The 22,289-nt window shown below is 37.8% G+C and overlaps 3 protein-coding genes across 4 annotated transcripts; all 3 read left to right on the plus strand.

The window, feature by feature from the left end:
• The first annotated feature begins 125 nt into the window (after positions 1-125).
• On the plus strand, positions 126-5,571 carry LOC137718246 (uncharacterized). 2 transcript variants are annotated; one of them, XM_068457761.2, is made up of 16 exons: positions 126-354; positions 918-1,129; positions 1,535-1,671; positions 1,752-1,862; positions 1,989-2,090; positions 2,264-2,372; positions 2,468-2,668; positions 2,966-3,134; positions 3,309-3,390; positions 3,480-3,573; positions 3,779-3,875; positions 4,076-4,160; positions 4,265-4,337; positions 4,555-4,728; positions 4,828-4,950; positions 5,236-5,571. In XM_068457761.2, exons 1-16 carry the CDS (start codon positions 342-344, stop codon positions 5,395-5,397), a joined length of 1,944 nt encoding a protein of 647 aa, XP_068313862.2. In that variant the 5' UTR covers positions 126-341; the 3' UTR covers positions 5,398-5,571. The 2 variants fall into 2 exon arrangements, with proteins under 2 accessions (XP_068313862.2, XP_068313861.2); XM_068457760.2 differs by having other exon boundaries at positions 226-354; positions 3,309-3,425; positions 3,491-3,573.
• Positions 5,572-12,739: 7,168 nt separating this feature from the next.
• On the plus strand, positions 12,740-16,799 carry LOC137717394 (zinc finger protein GAI-ASSOCIATED FACTOR 1). Its single transcript, XM_068456759.2, has 4 exons — positions 12,740-13,239; positions 13,341-13,737; positions 13,861-14,075; positions 15,744-16,799. The coding sequence occupies exons 1-4, from the start codon at positions 13,092-13,094 to the stop codon at positions 16,589-16,591; spliced, it is 1,608 nt and encodes a 535-aa protein (XP_068312860.1). The 5' UTR covers positions 12,740-13,091; the 3' UTR covers positions 16,592-16,799.
• Positions 16,800-18,717: 1,918 nt separating this feature from the next.
• Positions 18,718-21,468, plus strand: LOC137718212 (cytochrome P450 734A1). Its single transcript, XM_068457713.2, has 4 exons — positions 18,718-19,240; positions 20,093-20,337; positions 20,401-20,764; positions 20,894-21,468. The coding sequence occupies exons 1-4, from the start codon at positions 18,749-18,751 to the stop codon at positions 21,311-21,313; spliced, it is 1,521 nt and encodes a 506-aa protein (XP_068313814.2). The 5' UTR covers positions 18,718-18,748; the 3' UTR covers positions 21,314-21,468.
• The last annotated feature ends 821 nt before the right edge of the window (positions 21,469-22,289 follow it).

Consider the following 22,289-nt stretch of genomic DNA (forward strand, 5'->3'; position numbering starts at 1 on the left):
GTTGTTTGTCGCGCAAACCCTAAATTTCGAGAGGGATTTTTCGCTCGCTCCAATTTCGTACAGAGGGCTTGTAGATGAAGGAGCAGGAGATTGGCTAATCTGCATCCAGGTGTAGCGTTGCATGTGATTTTCAGCTAATCAAGGAAGGACACGTCGCGAATGGGGAAGGGTAATTTTGTCACTCTATATAAATTAAATGAAAGAAAATAAGAAAATAAAGGCCGGCAGGTACTTATATCGATTTGCAGCGGGATCATTTCTCTCAGGCCTCATGCGACTCTTCGCTTTCTTTACCTGAAAAGCTAAAACCGCCGATCTTCTGCAAATTGTAATTGCCGGAAATGGATGATTCAGGTTAGTACCGGCGACTGTTCACCTTTCTCTCTTCGTTTTTCAGGCGCTAGTTTAATCTTTGTTTTGAGTCGGCGGTGTTCAATTTCTACTATTTTTGTCGAAAATTTGCTCCTCTTTTTTATTCCTGTATGCACTGTTTGGTTCTTGAGAAAAAATAGAGGAGTAAGTGAGAAAATATGAGAAATCGAACTTGAAATCTTAGCGGTTATAGTCCAATATGCAAATGCCTGTTGTAAATAAATGCTTTGTTTCACTGCAATCTCCGCGAAACTGAACATTTTGCTTGTGATTGCTTAAATGTTTGTATTTTAGCTTCGATGATCGACTAAGGTTATTGACTTGAAAAGCTGTCCGGAACTTTGAATTTTCTGATGTGGAGTTTATGCATTGGCTTTTCTGATTGGATTAGGATATGCTATGCGATTTTGTAATTGTTGCGAAGCGTTTCCATCGTTTACCGATTGAAGTGCCTTTTAGTTGGATTTGCCTTAAAATTTAGTAAATAATTTTGAATGTAGAGATTGATGTGAGCTGAGTTGTTTATTTTTTTTGATAACTACCAGGGAATCCTCAGGACGTCATTGTGCCACCAGTTGAAGGTGTTGCTGGAGGAGGGACGGCATATGGATGGACTGAGGGTGGCTTACAAGGTGCAAGTCCTCTCAAGGGATCTATCGACCCTACAGAGGTTCCGACTGCTGATTTAGTGCATGTGTGGTGCATGCCAAGCACAGCAAATGTTGGACCACAAGAAACACCAAGGAATTTGGAGTCGGTATGTAAAGTTCCATGATTTAAATGGTGTCTTGTTAACTAGCTTCTGAAAACTATGAATTCCATGACATTTATTGAAAATGGAAGGCAAGCGGCTTAGGTGGTGTCTTGCCACACCTAATGTAATTTGGTTTTCAATCCTTATCATGTCTGAGATGAGTTAAAGTTATGCACATTCTATTTTTATTTTTTAATAATCTGCACTTCAGTAGATTTTTACCGCACTTTTGGAGGCTATTGCTTTTTGTTTGTTCTATATAATTTCTATTAGAATATGTAGGAGCTATCATAAATTGTGAAAACAGCAATTTGTGATCTTTTTACTTACTAGAATAGGATAAAGTATCCTATCTTCTGCTTTTGAGGTGCTGTAGTCTTCTGAATTCTAAGTTGGGTTTACTTGAAGGTTAATCTTCTGGCTGGTAGAAATGAAAGAGAGAGTATTCAAATTGCACTGCGTCCAAAAGTTTCTTGGGGTAATCCTGGAAATGCAGGGGTTGTGCAGGTCCAGTGTAGTGACTTGTGCTCCACATCTGGTGATCGGTTAGTTCTTTGAAGTCATATCTTTCTTGCTGTAGGTTTACGGTTACTCTTCCAATTCCTTACTTTCTGACTCTGGGCAGGTTGGTTGTTGGACAATCAATTAACATGCGGCGTGTGGTTCCCATATTGGGTGTCCCAGATGCTCTTGCACCTCTTGATCTTCCAATTAGTCAAATAAACTTATTACCAGGGTACTGATCGTATTAGTAACATGATAGTCTTATATTTGGCGTGAAAGAATTCTATAAGAGTTTATTGCAAGAGACTGACACAATCTTCTTTCTCCTTCCGTGTCCTCCCCGTGCTGGTGCTTCCAGAGAGACAACTGCAGTTTGGATTTCCATTGATGTTCCTAGTGTGCAACCCCCAGGACAGTATGAGGGAGAGATCATCATTACTGCTACAAAGGCAGATGCAGAGTGAGTTAGTTCACGGTTGTTTCAGTTGTTTTGAGTGATGTGCTTTGATTTTTAGTCAATAAGTTGTACAATTTTAGCTCTCTATTGATTCAGCAATATTGGAATTCCTGTTCCATATACATTGAAATATGAACGTGCAGTTATCTACATTTATTGATTCTGACTTGGTACAGGGCTCCAGCGCATTGCTTGGGCAAAGCCGAGAAGCATAAACTTTATAGGGATCTTGAAAGTTGTCTTGAAATGGTTGAGCCCATTGATGGGAAACCGGTGGATGAAGTGGTTGGTTTACAAATTGAACTTCGTACACAAGTGTATTATTCTGTTTAATCTTGTTGTGTGTTATTAGCTGGTCATTTGAGCATGTGCTTTTTTAGGTAGAAGGGGTGAAATCTGCTACGACATCTTTGAGAAGAGTTCTTCTGTCGCCATTATTTTCTGAATTCTGTACATTAAATGGGCCAGTTGATATGATGGAGGAAGATGCTGTTTCGAGCCTTTCAGCACGTGTGAAGATTAATATGACAGTTTGGGACTTCATTCTTCCTGCAACCCCATCACTTCCTGCTGTTTTTGGCGTATCCTGTGTTTTAATAAAAATAGTATTTGGTATAATTTGAAAATTTTATTTAACTTCTGACATATTAATTCTCAGTTATCAAGTAACTGAGAAGCATAAAAAGTTCTTAGTAATTGTAAAATTGAAAGGGGAATCATGAATTCCTTACTGCAAATAATGCCCATGTGTGTAGATGCAGATGTGCTGTTCTTATGATAAAGACCAATGGTCTTTTATAAATTATGTTCTGTTGTATGTTTGACCACATATATTTCGTGATCCTACAATGTCGTTGCATCCTTAAACCATATTTTAGATATCTGATACTGTAATTGAAGATCGTTTTGGTGTTGAACATGGGACTGATGAGTGGTATGAGGCACTGGATCAGCATTTTAAGTGGCTTCTTCAATACAAAATCAGTCCATACTTTTGCAGATGGGGTGATAGTATGCGTGTCTTGACGTATACCTGCCCTTGGCCAGGTACGTACGAGCAAGCCTAAGTTACTCTGCTATTATCAATTACTTATATGGTTATCTCTGATTTCTTAAACTTTCTCGTTTCGTTATCTTCAATAAATGCCTTCTAAAAAAGATGCATTATTTGCTTTTGTGAATTTCACGTATCATTGTGACCTTTATCTCTCTCTATTGCAGCTGATCATCCAAAATCAGATGAATACTTTTCGGATCCACGGTTGGCAGCCTATGCTTTGCCATATAGTCGATCTGTCTCTGGGTATACAGCTAGTCATCCAAGTTCACTTCTATCAGGTATATATGTGATGAAAACTGATGGGGTTCTACCCATTTGCTGATGTGCCACAGTGGTGATGCAGCGAAGGATTACATCCAGAAACAAATTGATATATTGAGGACAAAGTCTCACTGGAAGAAAGCATACTTTTACTTGTGGGATGAGGTATGAACACTATCGAAAAATGTTAGGAAAGTGAGGTTTTTTGGATTGTGTTGCTGATCCCATGTTTCCCTTAAGTTTTCAATTTAGAAAGATTTGTGAAAGGTTGTTGCATTAGAGACAACTTATGCATTGTCTTTTTTACTTTTGCAAAATGCATTACTAATTTATAGTAAGTTAATGTGCATGCTTTAATAATATATGCCAGCCACTGAATCTGGAGCAATATGAGTCCCTCCGCAGCTTAGCCAGCGAGATCCATGCGTATGCACCTGATGCTCGTGTTTTAACTACTTACTACTGTGGTATGAACTCATCTGCTTCTTCTAACTAGATGATTTTAAGTTTTGCATAGAGTTTCGTAGGCAGTAGTGTGAGTTTGATTGTCTATTTTGGTTCTGCTGAATGAATACTTCAGTAAAGACATTGGTGTATAGTTCATCCATAATTTGGCTCCTTCTGCCTGGGAAGTTATGTTGTTATATTGCTCTTTTCCGACCTGTAGGGCCTAGCAATGCACCTACTGCGTTTGAGGGTTTTGTGAAAGTTCCAAAATTCCTGCGCCCACATACTCAAATTTATTGTACAAGGTATTGATATTCATTCGTTTTGTATCTCTGTTATTTAACTTTAGTTGCTAGTTTTTGGTCAATGCAATGGCTGAGAACAATATAATTTGGTTTGAAATTGGCAGTGAATGGGTGCTTGGGAATCGAGAGGATTTGGTCAAAGATATTGTTTCCGAAATACAAACAGAAAATGGCGAGGTGATGTAACAGAATTTTTGCTTGACTTTATCTAATCTTCTTGGGAACTTTCTTAAATTCTGGGCTCTGTTCTTGTTGAGTTTGGTTGAATTTAAGGAATAGTTTGTGGTCTTTTGTTTTATGGATTAAACAGTTTCTGGTAAATATGTATGGTTACCTATTTATAGTCCATCTTGTTTGTTACTTGCTGAAGGATGTAAACTCATCAATTTTGTAGGAATGGTGGACTTACGTGTGCTTGGGACCGTCTGACCCCCATCCCAATTGGCACCTTGGGATGCGAGGTACGCAACACCGTGCTGTAATGTGGCGTGTATGGAAAGAAGGTGGAACAGGTTTCTTATATTGGGGTGCCAATTGCTATGAGAAAGCAAATGTTCCAAGCGCAGAGGTACTTTCCTGGCATCTTGATGATTTATGAGGTTGATTAGCAATTATAAAAAGCTACATCCTCACAGTTTACTGAAATAAATAACGTGCCTGTGAGCAGATAAGATTCAGGCGTGGCCTTCCCCCCGGAGATGGAGTTTTGTTCTACCCTGGCCAGGTGTTCTCATCATCAAGTCAACCAGTTGCTTCGGTCAGACTCGAGCGCATTCTCAGTGGCTTGCAGGTAAATGAAACTTAAAATGTTATAGTAAGTTCATCCCAATCTGTTTTCATTTATTCTTCTTTTTCTTTAACACATACGAAACAATCATGTCGAGCAATCCTCGACGCATTCCACAGTATGGTTCCTTATCAATTATCTGAATAACTGAGTTTAAAATTTGACTCAACGAAAATTCATGCCTTTGACCCTCAAATTACTCAACGAGAATGCAAACTATAATTCCTGAATCTTTTCTTGCTCCAAAAGTTCAGAATTTTAAACTTTCTTTCTGTGGTGTTTTATCAGGACATTGAGTACCTCAGACTCTACTCTTCAAGATACGGTCGAGATGAAGGACTGGCTCTCCTTGAAAAGACGGGTTTGTACCTCGGTCCTGAGCGTTACACGCACGATCACACGCCCATTGATGCAATGCGGGGTGAGATCTACAATGCATGTCGCTCGTGAGGAAAGACAGTTCCAGACTTGCAAACGAACGTTGTTAGCAGCTAGATTGAATCCAGCAGACCATGAGAGATGTTTTTGTTTTCCGCTGGTATTGCACTTTCCATATATTCATAATCTTTTCGCGTAATGTACAGATGCTTTCTAGTATCTTCTCTTTATCGGAGGCCGATTACTGTACCTGCGGAAGTTTACAGTACATAGATAGGAAACATCTTCGGGCTACTTAACCGAGAGAAACCTGCATACATTGAGATGCCACTGCAGCGGTAACTGAAAGCAATCACGTAATGTCATAACTTTTCCTTGTAGAAGGGCATGATTGATTTGAGATACTGCGATAGGATTGTCCTAATAGGATTCAGTGTATAAAATATTCACATAAGTGTTGATATTTTTGTCCAAATACAAGGATCGATAAAAAAAAAATCAATGAATATCGACGAAGTTTTTCCAATTCACTGCATAATTCGACCTTTTGAAATTTTTTGGAGAAATTTTTCTCTAAACTCAACAAAATTTGAATGGGTTGATATATTCATCCCATGGTAAATTTTTATAATTTTTGTCGAAGGCAACCGATATCAATACCGGTATATTCATTGATATTTTTATAAATTTGCATATAGATATTTTCCACTATATCGATATTTTGAACGCTTGTCCTATTTCACCAATAAAATTGGCAACGGACATCTCTATAAAAGAGCATGATTAACTTAAGATATTGTAATAGGATCATCACGAGGCATCCTATTTTGCTTATAAAATCGAGGATAGACAACTTTACAAAAAGACATGATTGACTTGAAATAATGCGATAAAATCATCCTGACGCATTCTATTTAGTCAATCAAACCAGCGACAGACATAAGAGTGGCCTACTTTGTGCCGAACAGCATTGATCTCGTCTCGTGGGTTCACTGCATTTAGCACAACACAGAAAACCGGAAAACGATTCAAATCTTTTTTCCCCATAGCCATTTTTCCTCCAAAATTACTCTGCCATTGACTCTTATGCATCCACAAAGCAGTACTGGGCCCCGCAGCGCCACTCATAACGGAATTGGATCCCATCTGGATCTATTATCTACATCTTAGTTATTTATTGTATATTGTGCGGTTAGAAATCATTTTATTTTTTTATTTAAAATTAAATACAAATAGTATGTAACAAAAAATAATCACACAATATATTATAAACGGTTAAAATATAAGCATTCGTAGAATCCCTATAAAATGAATCCGATGAGAATCCCTTTCCACTCATACCAAAAGGGAAAAAATGGGAAAGGGAGGGAGTGGGGTCGCATAAATAAATAAATAATTGAGATTCAAGACGGAGCTTTTGCGCAGCATATTGGAATCAGAAAAGCTACCAAAAAGATAATCAAACTAGTCATCATTACCTTGTGCTTGTGACTCTGCATTCCATTTGTTTTTTTTTTTAACATCAAGTGCAACTTCACAAAGTGCTTTTCTAACTCGTGACAATTTTTTTTTTTTAACCCACGCTCGCTGATGTTAGAAGCACTTTTGCTTATCTCCAACTTTTTTAGGCCGTGTTTAGAAATGTTATGGAGCGAGTGCAAGCGTTTATTGCCAACTAAATAAAGTTTTTTGTTTTGTTTAAAAATGTTTTTAAAATGATTAAAATTATTTTTTAATAAAATACTTTTGAATTTCATAAGTACTAGAAGTGCTTTCAAGATTAAATAGATGGAAAATTAATGAAAATAATTTGAAAACCTTGAGTTTTAACGATAATGACAAAATAAATGGTAAAGTATATAGTATTAGGATTGACTTTTTAGTGTAAAAATGTGGTTTTTCGTTAAAATGAACAGTACCGGGAACTTTTCGTTAAAGTTTCCTTAGATAAATGGAAATCAGTGAAATCCAATCTTTGTGAGATGCAAGATCCACAAGTTAGGTGCTTCTTGCATGTAGGAAGCACTTTAGGTGCTTCTCCAAGTTTCATTGACATTTTTACTAAGCGCTTCTCTATAATTTACTGATATTTTTACAAATGATTGATTCCAAAAACGTTTTCACCTATTTTAAAAGTACTTCCAAACGAATTCTTAGTAGCTTATAGCAGAAAAGATTAAAAGCACATTTATCAAAAGTATTATGAACCGACGTGCTCTCAAGATAAGCAGTCTCAAACGGCCAACCTGCTTTCAAAATCAGCAACCTTAAAAAGACTCAATAGTAATTCTGAAACCACGTCCAAACCGGCTGCAATAAGAGAGTCTTCTTTTGAGCTCACAACTTGTCAGTAAAAGTTAATGCTTTTTGAACAAGCTAGATAACATGTATAAATTTCAACTTTCTGCTTGCTTTTATTTGCTTTTGAGCCACTAAATCATTTCAATTTTTGATAAATTCTTTGTCTTCAGTCACATCGAACGTATGTGTTCTCAATTGATCAATGAACAAAGTGATAAAATTCTCATCCAACCGCACTTTCTAGAACAAATTTTAGTGGGCGGTATGCCGTATGTTAGAGGAAATGAGCATTGATCTCAATTAAAGCAATGATTCATCAATTAAAAGTTCATGATCATTCGTCTGTTAATTCATCAAAACGTGTTATTATAGTCATTTTTGTCAACTCTGTCAGAACTTCCGTCAAAATAAGTCACATGACATGCACATTAGATTGAGTCAGGGGGCAAGTATGGAAAACCAAGTAGCAATAGTCTTTCAATTTTAATTCAATTGTAGCAATGATCTTTTCATCATGACTCATTTTTACAGAAGTTTTAATAGAATTGATGAAAATGATCATAACTGCACGTTTTAATGTTAAGCAACTAATGGTCACGAATTTTTAGTTGTAGGATCAATAATCCAATTGGATTAAATTTGAAAGACCATTGCTACAACTTTCTCCATATGTTATTATATAATTGAATGAATTTGGTTTTTTAAGTATCCATCCACTTATATAATGATGTATATCGCATGCTTCCGTGTTCCAAACACTTAAAAATCTTTCCACTATGTCCCTTCCCAAAATAGAAGACTATCTGGTGAAATTCCATGTTGATAATCTCTAATTGGATGAAACCTCATCTGAACATGCCTACAATTACCCCTTTTATCTTATTTTTTTGGGAACTTTAACGAAAATGATCATAAATGTACGTTTTAATGTGTTAAGCAACTAATGGTCACAAATTTTTAGTTGAAGGACCAATAATCCAATTGAATTAAATTTGAGAGACCATTGCTACAATTTTCTCCATAGTTTATTATATAATTGAAAGAATTTGGGTTTTCAAGTATCCATCCACTTATATAATGACGCATAGCGCATGCTTCCGTGTTTCAAACACTGAAAATTCTCTCCACTATTTCCCTTCCCAAAATAGAAGACTATCTGGTGAAATTCCATGTTGATAATCTCTGATTGGATGAAACCTCATCTGAACTTGCCTACAGTTACCCCTTTTAGCATATTTTTTTGGGAACTTTAACGAAAATGATCATAACTGTACGTTTTAATGTGTTAAGCGACCAATGGTCACGAATTTTTAGTTGAATGACCAATAATCCAATTGGATTAAATTCGAGATACCATTGCTACAATTTTCTCTATGTATTATTATATAATTGAATGAATTTTGTTTTTCAAGCATCCCTCTACTTATACAATGTCGTATAGCGCATACTTCCATGTTCTGAACACTGAAAAAATTCTTCACTATTTACCTTCCCAAAATAGAAGACTATCTAGTGAAATTCCATGTTGATAATCTCTGATTGGATGTAACCTCATCTGAACATGCCTACAGTTACCCATTTTAGCATTTTTTCTTTCTTTCTTGCCAAGTCAATATTCCATCCATGAATAATTAGTAAGTTTATCTTGAAACATCATCATGCCAATTTTGATCAAATTGGGCACTTAATTATGATCTTAGCACAAATTAATCTCTCTCAATTCTCGAATTATGACATTGATTAAACTTTTTCTTTATTTGGTAAGCTTTCATCAATCCCACTTGTTTTTTTTTTCTTGTTGGACTATGGAAAATAGAATATGTTCTTATTTTAATACGGGATTTTTTTAATTGATGATCATAAACTTTTGACCTTGTTCAATTTTCCCCAACTTTTAATTTGGTTTTCAGCCATCATGAATTTTCAATTAGCACCAATAACCACCAATCATCATTTTCATAACAATTTTATGTTTACTGCATCATATACGTCAACAAAATATTAAATTCACACGTCATCAATAACTAACTTACGAGAAAAAAATCAAGAGGCATTGACAATTCAAAATGGACAATGTTAAGCTTCAAAATTATCGAATAATGACAAAACTAACAATATATGGTCGAGAGCATTAACACAAATTGAATAATGTTAAGCTTCAGAATTACCGAATAATGTTAAGCTTCATAAGTGATTTTCACATTATTTTTTACTTCTCATATATATATATATATATTTTAACCACTTAATTGAGAAAATCAAACGAAATCAATGATCAAATTTAACAAGACCTGTGAAAAGTAAACAATTCAAGTCCAACGAAAGCTTTGCTTGTTTTGAGGTCAAAAGTCTACCAAACAAAAAGAACCAAACGAAGTACAAATAAAATATACAAATGGATCAATGCCCCAAAACAAAACAAAACAAAACAAACGCTGTCGTTTGACTCATTCAGTTTACAACAAACCAGGGCAGTGACTGCACTGTTTTCTTGCTAAATTGGTAGAACATAAATTATGAGGATTTAATATTAGGTGGGGTTAAATTCATATAAAATATAAACATAAAGGTTGAAAATTTGTAATTAAAAATAATTAATGGGCAAATCAAAGATTAAGTTGGAGATGAGGGCACAACAAATTGCTTAAATAATTGGAGGCAGATTGTCCGCCCTCATATTTGGACGCCTTTCTTATCTTTTCTTATTTTGTGCGGTCATAGTTAAGTCATGTCAATATTTTATATTAATTTTTTTCATAGAGATAATAAGATAAAAAATAATATAAATATAAAATATTAACGTAATTTAACCGTGATCGTATAAATAAAAAGAGATACCCAAACAGGAGGGCAGAATCCGCCTCCTGAATAATTAGATCTTGTAATTATTTTATTGTGATAAAATAATATTCAAGTGGGTTCTAATTATTTGAGTATAATTATGACCATCTGGGATTAAACAATGGCATTAAAAGTACCTGTCGATATACTAAGCAGTGATGACAGATTGCATCCGCACCGTCCACCTCAGCATCTAGGCTTCCTTCTAGTGGGCCCCAAGAGATGTGGACCGTCGATGGCCTACACAACCCGGTCCACTGTGTCTGAATCTGAATATCAATATACTATACCAAAATGTCTTAAATGCCCGTGGGCTCGGTCGCGTAGAAAAAGTTTCATGGTAATGGGAAATGCTAACGAAACTTTTAAAAAAATGAGATTTTTTATTCGAATGAAAAAATTTGAGCATTTGCCGAATTGGTAAGGTAGATGTATCAATCCAATCCATAGGATTCATTCATTAAAAATTTTACCGATGTGAAGACCAGGTAAGATTGTGCTATTTCCTTGTTCAGTACTCTAGCCTTGGGAGGGATAGCTTCTCCGGGTTCCAGGTATGGCTTCATCTCTGTTGTGGATCTAATCAGCTCCATCAAACCGCTTGCCTCCACTGTGATGTCGGTTTTTCATAATTAACGAGTTATTTGTCTGGTGATTATATTATAACGTGATTTGTTTTGTTCTAGCCTTCTAGGCATGGGTGACTCTTTCCTCCCTCAGTTTTTCTCACGTAGTTTACTTGTAACGAAGTTTTTTCAGGGCCAATAGCGATGGAAAGGGATCTTCTCCTGATCCCTTCCTTTTAATCCATCAAGTCTAAGGATCATAATCATTAAAATTTGATTCAACTGCTAAAGTTATTTGAACTTTTAAAATAGATCTCTATTTATAATGTTAGATTAAATTTCAACGATTCAAATCTTTATATTTGATAAATTAAAAGAAAGAGATCCAGAAAAATGATCATTTCCAATAACGGTGTTTGATTTAGGTCGAAAATCTCTTCAGTCGAGATCCGACTTTTGGAGAGAAAAAGGGTACTGGCCTTTTTGGGCAAACATTATACTATGCATCGCATCTCCTTCTTAAACTTTGGATTTGACCAGTCGAGGGTTATTAATCTCGGAACACCATGAGGTCTATGGGATTGCAATGGACTTGTGACGCAGGGAATTGAAGCTCTTTGGTGGCAGACTCAAGCACGTGCACGCAAGGGGTGCATGCGCCCACATGACTCACGAGGGCATCCGTGACATTTGACCTCCGTTGGTACAGTATTCTACTGTTTGATTTTGATAGATGAAAGAGGGAGACTTACCTAAATTCTATTATGCCACATTAACATTTCTCGTTATGTCGTGCGGTGTGAATACGGTAAAACAAATGACATTGTATTATCGATTATAATATACGATGACATATCGAGTTATAAGTAAGCCCTTGTGATGGACCAGAAAAACTTACACTAAATATGCACTGTAGCAGTTAATAGCACATTATCAGTCGAAAAATTAAGATATGTGACGTTGCGTTTATGTTTCTTTCAGATACCATCAGAAGAATGTACCCTCGTAACAGATTGTTACTGTAACAGTGATTAAACACTTAATCACATGATTAAGATGTGATTAAGTTGAGATGTGGACATGAAAGTTCTTCCACTAGAAGAATGTGCCCTTGTAACAGATTGTTATTGTAACGGTGATTAAACCCTTAATCACATGATTAAGACGTGATTAAGTTGAGATGTGGACATGAAAGTTCTTCTTCCTTACCAACGTAAGTGACACAAACAAGACAGGCTTTTCAAGAGAATCACAAGAAAGCCACTGAGGCCGTGGACAAAACGTTTAAATTGTCTCGTCCGCATTCGCTTGCCCATCCTTATCGGCTCAGTGGCATTACTGTAAAATTACAAAAAACACGTCAAATTCCAAAAACCACCCCTTTGTGCAGGGGTAAAACTGGCTTTTGACGTAATCAGTATTAGGCAAGGTTTTTGTCCTGATTTAAAAAAGTTTGGTATATTATTGGTTAGAAAAATAGTTTCTAAGTGCTAAAAGACAAGCACCGCCTAGTCCTCCGACAAACGTCGCCTTCTCGCTTCTTGCGACACGTGGACGGCCAGATCTACCCCATCAGCCATGGGATCAGCTTTCGACTCATCGGGTTCGGGTATATCGCCTAACCATGGTTAAAATCCATAGCTTCCTAATTTAACCATGGTTAATGCCGCCGCTTTAACCCGTTTTCAATAAATTTAAGATTTTTCAACTCCGTTCAAATCTCTCTCTCTCTCTGCCTGTATTTCACAAACACGCACACACACTCTCTCTCTCTCCCCTCTCTTCCATTTCCAGCTATGGAGCCGCGCCGCCTAATGGGACTTTGGCTCTCCGTCTGCGACCTCGAGGACTGAGTTGACTCGGCGTTCCGGGGCAAAGAGTCCATTAATTTAGCTCGAGCAATTTTGTCGGTTTTTCTCGGAAAATTTTCTCTTTTCCCGGGAAACAATCAGAGAGTTTTTGTTTATTTTAATCAATCAGAACTGAAACCGTAAGTAGTCAGCTTGTTTTTATAGCTTGTTTGAGAGGCTTTGAGCTCAGAGATTTAAAAATTGGAAAATGGGGGAGCTGGATAATTCCTCATCGCCGTTACCGAAGGTTTCAACAGCTTCCGGCGGCGAAGCCAGTTTAACTTCCTCCGCTCGCGAAGCCATGACTCGTTCGGAGCCGCCGCAAAAGAAAAAGCGAAACCTTCCCGGAATGCCAGGTAGACGACGTCGTTTCTCGATTAGTCTTTAAATTTTGCTAATTTTTGCTATTTAGAGCTGAGCTAGCACGTATTTCCTTGCTAATTTTCGACTTTTTCAGATCCCGAAGCGGATGTGATCGCGCTGTCGCCGACGACTCTGCTTGCTACGAACCGTTTCGTGTGCGAGATCTGCAGCAAAGGCTTCCAGCGGGACCAGAACCTGCAGCTCCACCGGCGGGGCCACAACCTGCCGTGGAAGCTGAAGCAGCGGACGAGCAAAGAAGTACGGAAGCGGGTCTACGTCTGCCCCGAGACCTCCTGCGTGCACCACAACCCGACCCGGGCGCTAGGCGACCTGACGGGGATTAAGAAGCACTTTTGTCGAAAGCACGGCGAGAAGAAGTGGCAGTGCGAGCGGTGCTCCAAGAAATACGCAGTGCAGTCCGATTGGAAGGCGCACATGAAGACGTGCGGCACCCGAGAGTACAAATGCGATTGCGGGACTTTATTCTCTAGGTGTGTGTTTGTTTCCCGAGAAAACTTACATTTTCCTTTTCCTTTTCCTTTCCATTTTCGTACATTTTCTCGGGAATCCGCCGGTTATTAATGCGTTGTCGTTTTGTTTTGGGATGGTTGAAGGAGGGATAGCTTCATAACGCACAGGGCGTTCTGCGACGCTTTGGCGGAGGAGAGCGCGAAGGCTCAAACCCTAATGGTTGGGTCCGACGGAAGTACGAACCCGAGTTCAAATCCGACTCCGAGTGCGAAGAGTGCGGTGGTGGCGTCGCCGCCTCCACCGCCTCACACACCGTCAAACACGGTGGTGTCTCCGGCCTTGTCTATTCAGAGCTCAGGTAACACCTTTTAATAAGGTCAATAAATGCGGTTTATCATTGCGATATGATGAATAATATGACCATGGCACATCGTGTACGCGAAATTTTTTTTTACTGTGGTCAGAATACGAATAGAATATTACGTGTTTTTATATAAGACATGAAAAATTTTATATTTTAAGTTATTAACTTTTTAACACACATATCCTGTCATTTGTATAATAACAAATAGCATCTTGTGTTTTTGTTACACTGAAAAATCTCTCGCGTGGTGTGTCAAATGCTAATCTTGGGAGCGCGTCTTGGATACGTAACATGATTGTCGCAGTCCTTTCAACAAAATTCTTAGGTTTTATTATTTTGCACATCTTACAAATAAACTTAGAACTACACTAGCACTCGGTGACTTGTAACTATGTTCACACTTGCGCTGAAATCCCGAGTTTGATTCTCGTTCTTCTAGATAGCTCTTGCATGAAAAGGAAAGTACCGTAGATTGTCGAGAGGAATCAAACTCAATGCGAGGGTGGCCTTACTATGTGTAACTGGCCTAACGTACGTATATGCGTCTGTCTAATTACATAGTTAGAAACACATAGGGTTGATTAGTTCTAAAGGGAGTTCAATTTCCTTCTTGAAATACTAAAGAGACTCAAAGTGGAACTTCTGCCACTTCATGTTTTTGCATAATATTTTACAATATTAGCATACAAATCGTTAAACTATGAAGGGCCGAGACTCCTTAAAGAGTCTTACTGTTTTTGGAGTCCCCTTAACATTACTCTGTAAAAAATAATAATGAAGGCTGCTGGGGTGATATTTTATCCAACAGTATCCTCTTCGGGTTTTGGTGTAGATTATGGAGATTCGTAAATCGTTTTCGTTCAGCATATATCGTGCAGTCAGTTTTTGTCAAATACTATTTATGTTTAATTTTAAATAAAAATATTTAAAATAATTTTTAATTTCACAATATATAATGAACAGGCATAATTGACGGATATCTAGGATCCTCTTTTGAGAGGATCCGGATTCTTTTATGGTCAAAGAGGATCCGGATTCTTTTATGGACTAGGATCTTTCCCCTCATTTTTCCTTCATTTCCTCTCACATTCTTTTATTTAATTTTTTTTTTGCTATAAAAAATTAATAGAAGATGTTGACGTGATTTAACTGTAATCTTTCAAATAGAAAGAGAGGGAAGGAGAAGATAAAAAGAGAAGAGAGAATCCTGCTTACTGTGTTTTTGTCTCTACCTTGATGTTGCCCTCGCGTGGGTGAGTAGGCTTTTGTAAAGTTGCAACTTTCACAGTAGTATAGGCATGGGGATGTAGAGAGAGAGAGAGAGAGTGGAGTTGTCCCACGGCGACAGGAAAAATGGATGGATGCACGATTGATATGGGAGCTCAGGGATCGAGGAGTATTAGGGTTGAAAAACAAAAAAAACTAAAAAATAGAAGAAAAAGTTTGAGGGGAAAGGACGCCATGATTGCTTCTCTCCTTTCTCCTTTTGCACATAAAGCACAAAGATCTCAAAGATTTTTTAAGTTGTTTCCAATGAGGGACTTGGGTAGAATTTTCAAACACATTTCCTACATGGTTTATTCATGACTGCACCACTTTGTTGCATTCTGCTTTTTAAGTTTTGATGATCATGATTGCTTGATTGTTTTATGGTGGTTACAGAATTGCCAGAAAACCCAATTGGCCTGTCCCCTCCGGCGCCAGCCACGACATGCTTAACTACCACGGCAATCAGCACCACCTCCATTGCCACCACCTCGACTGGAAATTGCAACAATGGTAGTAGTGTATTCGCCAGTGTATTTGCACCTTCCTCCGCTTCAGCGTTGATGACACAGCCACCCCAAGCATCGTCACCGTCCTCATTCACCAATCAAGTATCCACATTGGGCCGCCTGGATGGCTCCACTACAACCTCCGCCATTAATGAACCCACATCACTCTCACTCTCTACCTCCCTTTACCTCTCCAGCAGTGGCTTCTCACTCTTTCCAACACCCGATCAACAAGACCACCGTGACTACGCTCAGCCCGCAGCCATGTCCGCCACGGCATTGCTCCAAAAGGCAGCCCAAATGGGTGCTGCAGCATCAAACGCCTCACTGCTTCGTGGGTTCGGGTTGTCCACGACCTCATCCGCGTCTCAAGAAAGTAGCACCACATTGCAGTGGAACAAGAAGCCAGAGAGTGGTGGTGGTGCTCACGTGGGAGCCGAGTTAGGGCTTCAACTTCTCTCAACTGCAAATGCTACCCAATTGAATGATCTAATGATGGGTCCACCTTCGTCGTTCGGGGGCCAGCCCATGACTCGTGACCTTCTTGGGCTGAGCATCGGTAGTGGTGATGGCGGTGGCGCTTCCACAGGCGGATTTTCTGCTTTCCTGAATTCCTTTGGAAGCAGCAGCGGTGCCTTCAATGTTGCAGCTCCGTACGGAAGTGGAGGAGCGGGCGGTGGAAGCTCGCAGGGAGAATCGTGGGAAGGTGCACAAGATAGAAAGCCCAACATTTAGGCCTCCTGTATTCTGTGCTGGTTATATCATATATTATGTAGTAAACTGCAGAGAAGAAAAGCTTCCTTGTTTTTGCGATAGATCGTGCTTTGATTTTTGAAACGTCGCCGTTCTCGATGGAAAAGTTAAATTAAGTTGTACAGGAGCTTGTTCAACTTATGTTATAACACATTGATCGACAAAGTCAACACTTTGTCCTTTGCTAAAATATCGTAGCAGTGTGACCATTCCAATTCAAAATTGCTACTCTAATACTTTCCATATTAAATTTGTACATCTCTCTAAAGATATAGTCCACTGATAATATCACGGACTGCGGCTCTCTAAAAAATAAAAAAATGTAGGAAGTTTCTAAAAAATAAAAAAATGTAGGAAGTTTCAAATTCAATACTTTGAGTTGGTGAGTTTATTTGATTGTGGTCACAGGCAAAAGAAAACTTCTTATAACCTTCTTGAGTTCGAAAAAGATGAATAATTGTAGTTTACCATCAATTGTCCCTTTCCTCAAAAGAAAAAAAATAGTATGAAAAATGTGGTACTTTAGCATTACTCATCGCAATCAGCGACAATTTATCCAACTTAATGCGTTGGAGAAAATCAAAGAAAAGAATTTGGGTAAATTACATTTTACCTCCTCAGATTTCGGTGCAATTACAATTTCATACAATATTTTTAAAACATTTCAATCTCATACGTTTTAGTATTATTATTTTTTTTCAATTTCATACAATCGTTAAAAAATTTGTTAAGTTAACCGTTGAGTAATCATGTGACAAATATGAGATTTCTATTTGTGCTGATGTGACTGTCATATTTATATCATGTGGCAAAATACTTAATAAAAAAATTAAATAATTTAAATAATTAATTAAAGAAAAGTAAAAAATTATGCATGAGACGGTGCCGTTTTGCATTGATGAGCACATGGATTTTCTTTTGGTCCTAATGAGCACATGGACTAAATTGATGGCGGTCAAACGAGTCAAATCGGAGCTGATTAAACTGGGACCTCGGTTTAATTTGACACAGTATGGACAATATGCGGGTTGATCGATCGGTCAGTAGCAAGATGAAGATGTATTTAATTTGTGAACTGGCGGGTTGCATTTGTTGTGTGCTGCTCTGACTAGACCACATGTGGGTCCCATGGTTTTATGGTGTGGTAGGGCACCTGCGTGCCCGGTCGTATCTCTGGTTGGCAGCGGCAACCCTACGGGTGCTAATGGAGGCAGATTGTCTGCACTTCTTTTTGCGTGCGCTTTCTATTCCCTCTTATTTGTAAGATTACGATTAAATCACGTTAATATTTTATATTTCTATTGCTTTGTCTTATCATCTTTATAAAAATATCAGTATAAAATATTGACATGACTTAACCATTATCGCATAAAATAGAAGAGGATAGAAAGAGCACCAAACAGGAGGGCAGACAATCTGCCTCCAGTGCTAATGTCACCCAGCTACTTGTGTTGTTCATTTGGATAAGAGATTTTTAACGTCGAAGACTCAAAACGTTACCAGCAGTTGAAAGGTTTATCACAAGCACGTCCCGAAGTGGATGCTCATAACTAACTGAATTGCCCGATTTTTTGGATAAGTTTCTTTGTGATATTCAACACTGCCATGAATGCAATAAGTAGTGGAGTAGAATTTTCTACCCTCCTATTCTCATCTTAATCCCTCCCCTCCTCTCACATATTGCTTCTTGTTTTATTGTCTTTATAAAAAAAATCAATATAAGATGTTAATGTGGTTAGACCGTAACCGTTCAAATAGGAGGGGAGGGAATGGAAGAGAATCATCCTCGGTATGTAGTACATACCCTGACTTATTTGTACTTCTGATACACATAGGGCAAGCTATATTATTTTTTTTTTCAGTTCCTTTGAGTTGATGATCGAAAATTAAAAAAGTGTGTTAAAAATAAAAAACGATCATGTAAACAGTACTATCTGATAATAAAATAGTTATAATTAAAAAAAAAATACGTTTGTGAGGAGTGTCGAATAAGATTTTTGAAATACTAATAACAATTTCCTCGTTAAAAACTAATAATTTGTTCAAAAGGATTAGTTGATGTACGTCATGCATGATGTATTAGGAACTAATAAGTCTTCATATTCTCTCTTTCTCTCTGCTTAATGATACACTGAGATTATGCATTTCCTTCTCCTCCTTGCTGTTCTTTTACTTCCTCTACTTTTCTTCCTCTCCAAATTTGTAACCTCCACGATATGGGTCCCACTGAGGACACAACATCACTTCCGGAAGCAAGGCATACGGGGGCCTGCCTACCGTCCGATCTTCGGGAACTCCGCCGAGATCCGCCGTCTGTTCGCGGAAGCTCTCTCAAAGCGGGGCCCTTTTGACCACGACAATCTTCACCGCGCGTCCCCATTTTACCACAGGTGGTCCCGCATGTACGGGAAGAATTTCCTCTACTGGTTCGGGCCCAGGGCCAGGCTGGCAATATCCGATCCCGACATGATCAAGGAAGTGTTGATGGATGCTGGCGGGTCGTTTCGGAAAACACCGTTTACCCCGTTGACTAAAACTTTGTTTGGAGAGGGACTTGTTGGGCTTGAGGGAGAGGAATGGGCCTTCCATAGAAGAATTGTGAACCGGGCCTTCAAAATGGATCGGGTCAAGGTAATTACTCTACGAACCCACTTAATTGAATGGAGATTACCAAAATGGGCTTTCATTTTAAGCAATCTAAATTTTAGTCCCTATAGTTTTGACTGAGTAATGTTAGCAAGATTCAATTTATAGATTAAATTTTGTAAACTAAATGACATAAAAATTGATAATTGAATTATTACTTAATCGGTATAAATATGCTCATTTTTTATTGGTGACATCTCATTTGGTTTGTTAATTTAATCTACCAATCTAGCATTATATTTACTCATGAGATATAAACATTAGCCCACATAAACAAGAAAAACAAAATATATATAAAAAAAAAAAGGGATATAAATCTTACTCTTCGTAGTTTAAGTACAATTCGTGGATACTGCAATTAGCTTGCAAGCGAGATATGCAAGGGTAAATTGGATTTTTAATGTTTAGAAATGCTTAGTGTACTTCGAGTTCACGGAATATTTGACGCAAAGCTCAGTGCAGTAGCGTTTTAGGATTCATGCAATTGATCCCATTTAGTGGGATGAGAGTATTATTGTTATTGTTGTTGCAGAAATAATTAGTAAACTACACGAGTTAACAACTGAACTTTGAACTAAGCTTAGGATAGGGAACCTAATTATACTTTACCCTTTATATCATAATATGCAAGATTAAGCGTACGAAGCTCTTTTGCTCATAAGTTAGTCTTGAGGTACTTTGGCAAGTGCTTTTACATCTAAAAGCACTTTTGAATTTTTTTTTTTATCAAACTCTTTTGGAAACGATTTTAGTTATGGCGTTTAGTAGGTTTCAAATGACACCATCTTATATCTTTTTATTTGCATTGTTGTTGGGGGGCTCTTTTCTGCAATGAAGGGTTGGGTGCCAGATATTGTGGGGAGTACCATGAAGATGTTGGAGAAGTGGGAGAATGTAAGAGGAGGGAGAGATGAGTTTGAAATCGATGTGCACAAAGAACTTCATGAGCTCTCAGCGGACGTGATATCAAGGACAGCTTTCGGAACCAGCTTTGAGGAGGGAAAGCGTGTTTTCGACTTACAAGAACAACAAATGCATCTGTTCTCCAAGGCTGTCAGGAGCATCTACATTCCGGGATTCAGGTGACTTTCCTTCAAAAGTGAAATGTGATTGATTCCAAACTCATTGAATTCTTTTGAATGCAGGTTTTTGCCTACCAAGAATAACCGAGAAAGGTGGAGACTCGACAAGGAAACTCGCGAATCAATACGGATGTTGATCGCGAATAACTGCAAAAGAAGTGAAGATTCGACAAATCTGCTTAGTCTGTTGATGTCTCCTTGCAAGAATCAGGACGGACAAGAGGTGAAATTAGAGACAGAGGAAGTTGTGGATGAGTGCAAGACCTTCTACTTTGCAGGAAAGGAAACGACTGCTAATCTTCTAAGCTGGGCACTTCTGCTCTTGGCAAAGCATCAGGAATGGCAAGACAAAGCTAGGGAAGAAATAATTCGCGTGTCGGGGGACAATAAGCTTCCGGTTGCAGATAATTTGAATGACCTCAAAATTGTAAGTTCTGTAAAATCTTTCCTTTTTATATGTATCAATGCTGGGAAGAAAGTTAATTTTTGTACTTAAATTGCACAATTAGTTTGCTGCATCCCCATACATGTTTATTTTCCATCCCGTTTTGAACAGGTTAGCATGATCGTTAACGAAACACTTAGGCTCTACCCTCCGGCGGTTATGATTATGAGGCAAGCAACAAAGAAGGTTAAGCTTGGGAGCCTGGACATTCCTGCAGACACACAGCTTTATTTGGCCTTGACCGCCGTCCATCACGACACCGAGATATGGGGAGAAGATGCTAACGAGTTCAACCCGCTGAGGTTTTCCGAGCCTCGAAGCCATTTAGCCTCGTACTTTCCATTTGGTCTGGGTCCTCGAATCTGTCCAGGCCAAAATTTGGCTCTTGTTGAAGCAAAACTTGTGTTAGCAATCGTCATCCGGCGCTATTCTTTCAGGGTGTCTCCAACATATGTTCATGCCCCTACGTTGCTCATAACCTTGCAGCCACATTATGGCGCTCAAATCCTCTTTAGCAGGATTTCAAATTGAAGATTCTAATTAGGGTTTTATTTATCTTATTGTACAATGAAGCTTCAGAAAACAGATTCCTAAAGTCATATTGTAACCATATGTGATTGTATTTTCTACGAAATTTCCCCCTATTTTCGGTGACGTTAAGGCTATAAGTTGAATTTCACTTGTGACTTTGATCTCTCTTACATTAAGTTCAAATTTTCCTTCCACATTAATTACTTGAAATAAAAAGAAACCGCGTAAGTTAAGTATAGAAGATAAAAGAAACAAGTAGGCTAAATATCCAAAATGGTCTTTAAGATTTGCATAATCAATAGAAAGGTACCATTATCTTTGTCTCATCTTAAAAAAAATGGTGTCATGAATATGCCTCTAATGTAATTAGATAGATAAAGAATAGTAATTTATTACTCGTTTGGCTAAATATCCAAAATGGTCTCTAAGATTTGTATAATCAATATAAATGGTCCCGAGATTGTCCAAATGACTAAGAATATAATTAGATTGATTATGCAAATCTCAAGGACCATTTTGGATATTTAGCCAAATGAGAAATAAATTACTATTCTTTATCTATCTAATTATATTGGAGGTAGATTCATGACACCATTTTTTTACACAAATTTTGACACATTTTTGTGAGATCCACTTCGTAATGTATTTTAACGATCTGTGACACTACTTAGCAGAGGTGGTTTAGTATGAGATCTCAAACCAAAAATGGGATCTTGAATCCCAAACTGAAAAATTTTGGGACGAGAATTTGAAGACTAATCCTGAACCGAAATTTTGGTATTCCCAATTTTCAATATTCCCGAAATGCTTTCGGTATTTCGGGATGGATCGGGATTAATTTTTGACTTTTGAACTTTTGGGTTAAAATTTGAGATTTTTTTAATGTGGGCCAAAATTTGAGCTTTTGGTCTAAAATTTTGTTCCAAATTTCATATCAATTGAAATTTATGTTTTTAATCTCATATTAATTTTGAAA

Source organism: Pyrus communis, chromosome 8, assembly GCF_041283825.1.
Source record: "Pyrus communis isolate YQ-2024b chromosome 8, ASM4128382v1, whole genome shotgun sequence".
Taxonomy (NCBI): Eukaryota; Viridiplantae; Streptophyta; class Magnoliopsida; order Rosales; family Rosaceae; genus Pyrus; species Pyrus communis.

Coding starts and splice junctions, on each gene's coding strand:
- LOC137718246 (XM_068457760.2), top strand. Junction 1,130..1,534: donor CACCAAGGAATTTGGAGTCG/GTATGTAAAGTT, acceptor GTTTACTTGAAG/GTTAATCTTCTGGCTGGTAG. Junction 3,574..3,778: donor ACTTTTACTTGTGGGATGAG/GTATGAACACTA, acceptor AATATATGCCAG/CCACTGAATCTGGAGCAATA.
- LOC137717394 (XM_068456759.2), top strand. CDS start 13,092: ATGGGGGAGCTGGATAATTCCTCATCGCCGTTACCGAAGGTTTCAACA. Junction 13,240..13,340: donor AAACCTTCCCGGAATGCCAG/GTAGACGACGTC, acceptor CGACTTTTTCAG/ATCCCGAAGCGGATGTGATC. Junction 13,738..13,860: donor TGCGGGACTTTATTCTCTAG/GTGTGTGTTTGT, acceptor GGATGGTTGAAG/GAGGGATAGCTTCATAACGC.
- LOC137718212 (XM_068457713.2), top strand. CDS start 18,749: ATGCATTTCCTTCTCCTCCTTGCTGTTCTTTTACTTCCTCTACTTTTC. Junction 19,241..20,092: donor TCAAAATGGATCGGGTCAAG/GTAATTACTCTA, acceptor TCTGCAATGAAG/GGTTGGGTGCCAGATATTGT. Junction 20,765..20,893: donor ATTTGAATGACCTCAAAATT/GTAAGTTCTGTA, acceptor CGTTTTGAACAG/GTTAGCATGATCGTTAACGA.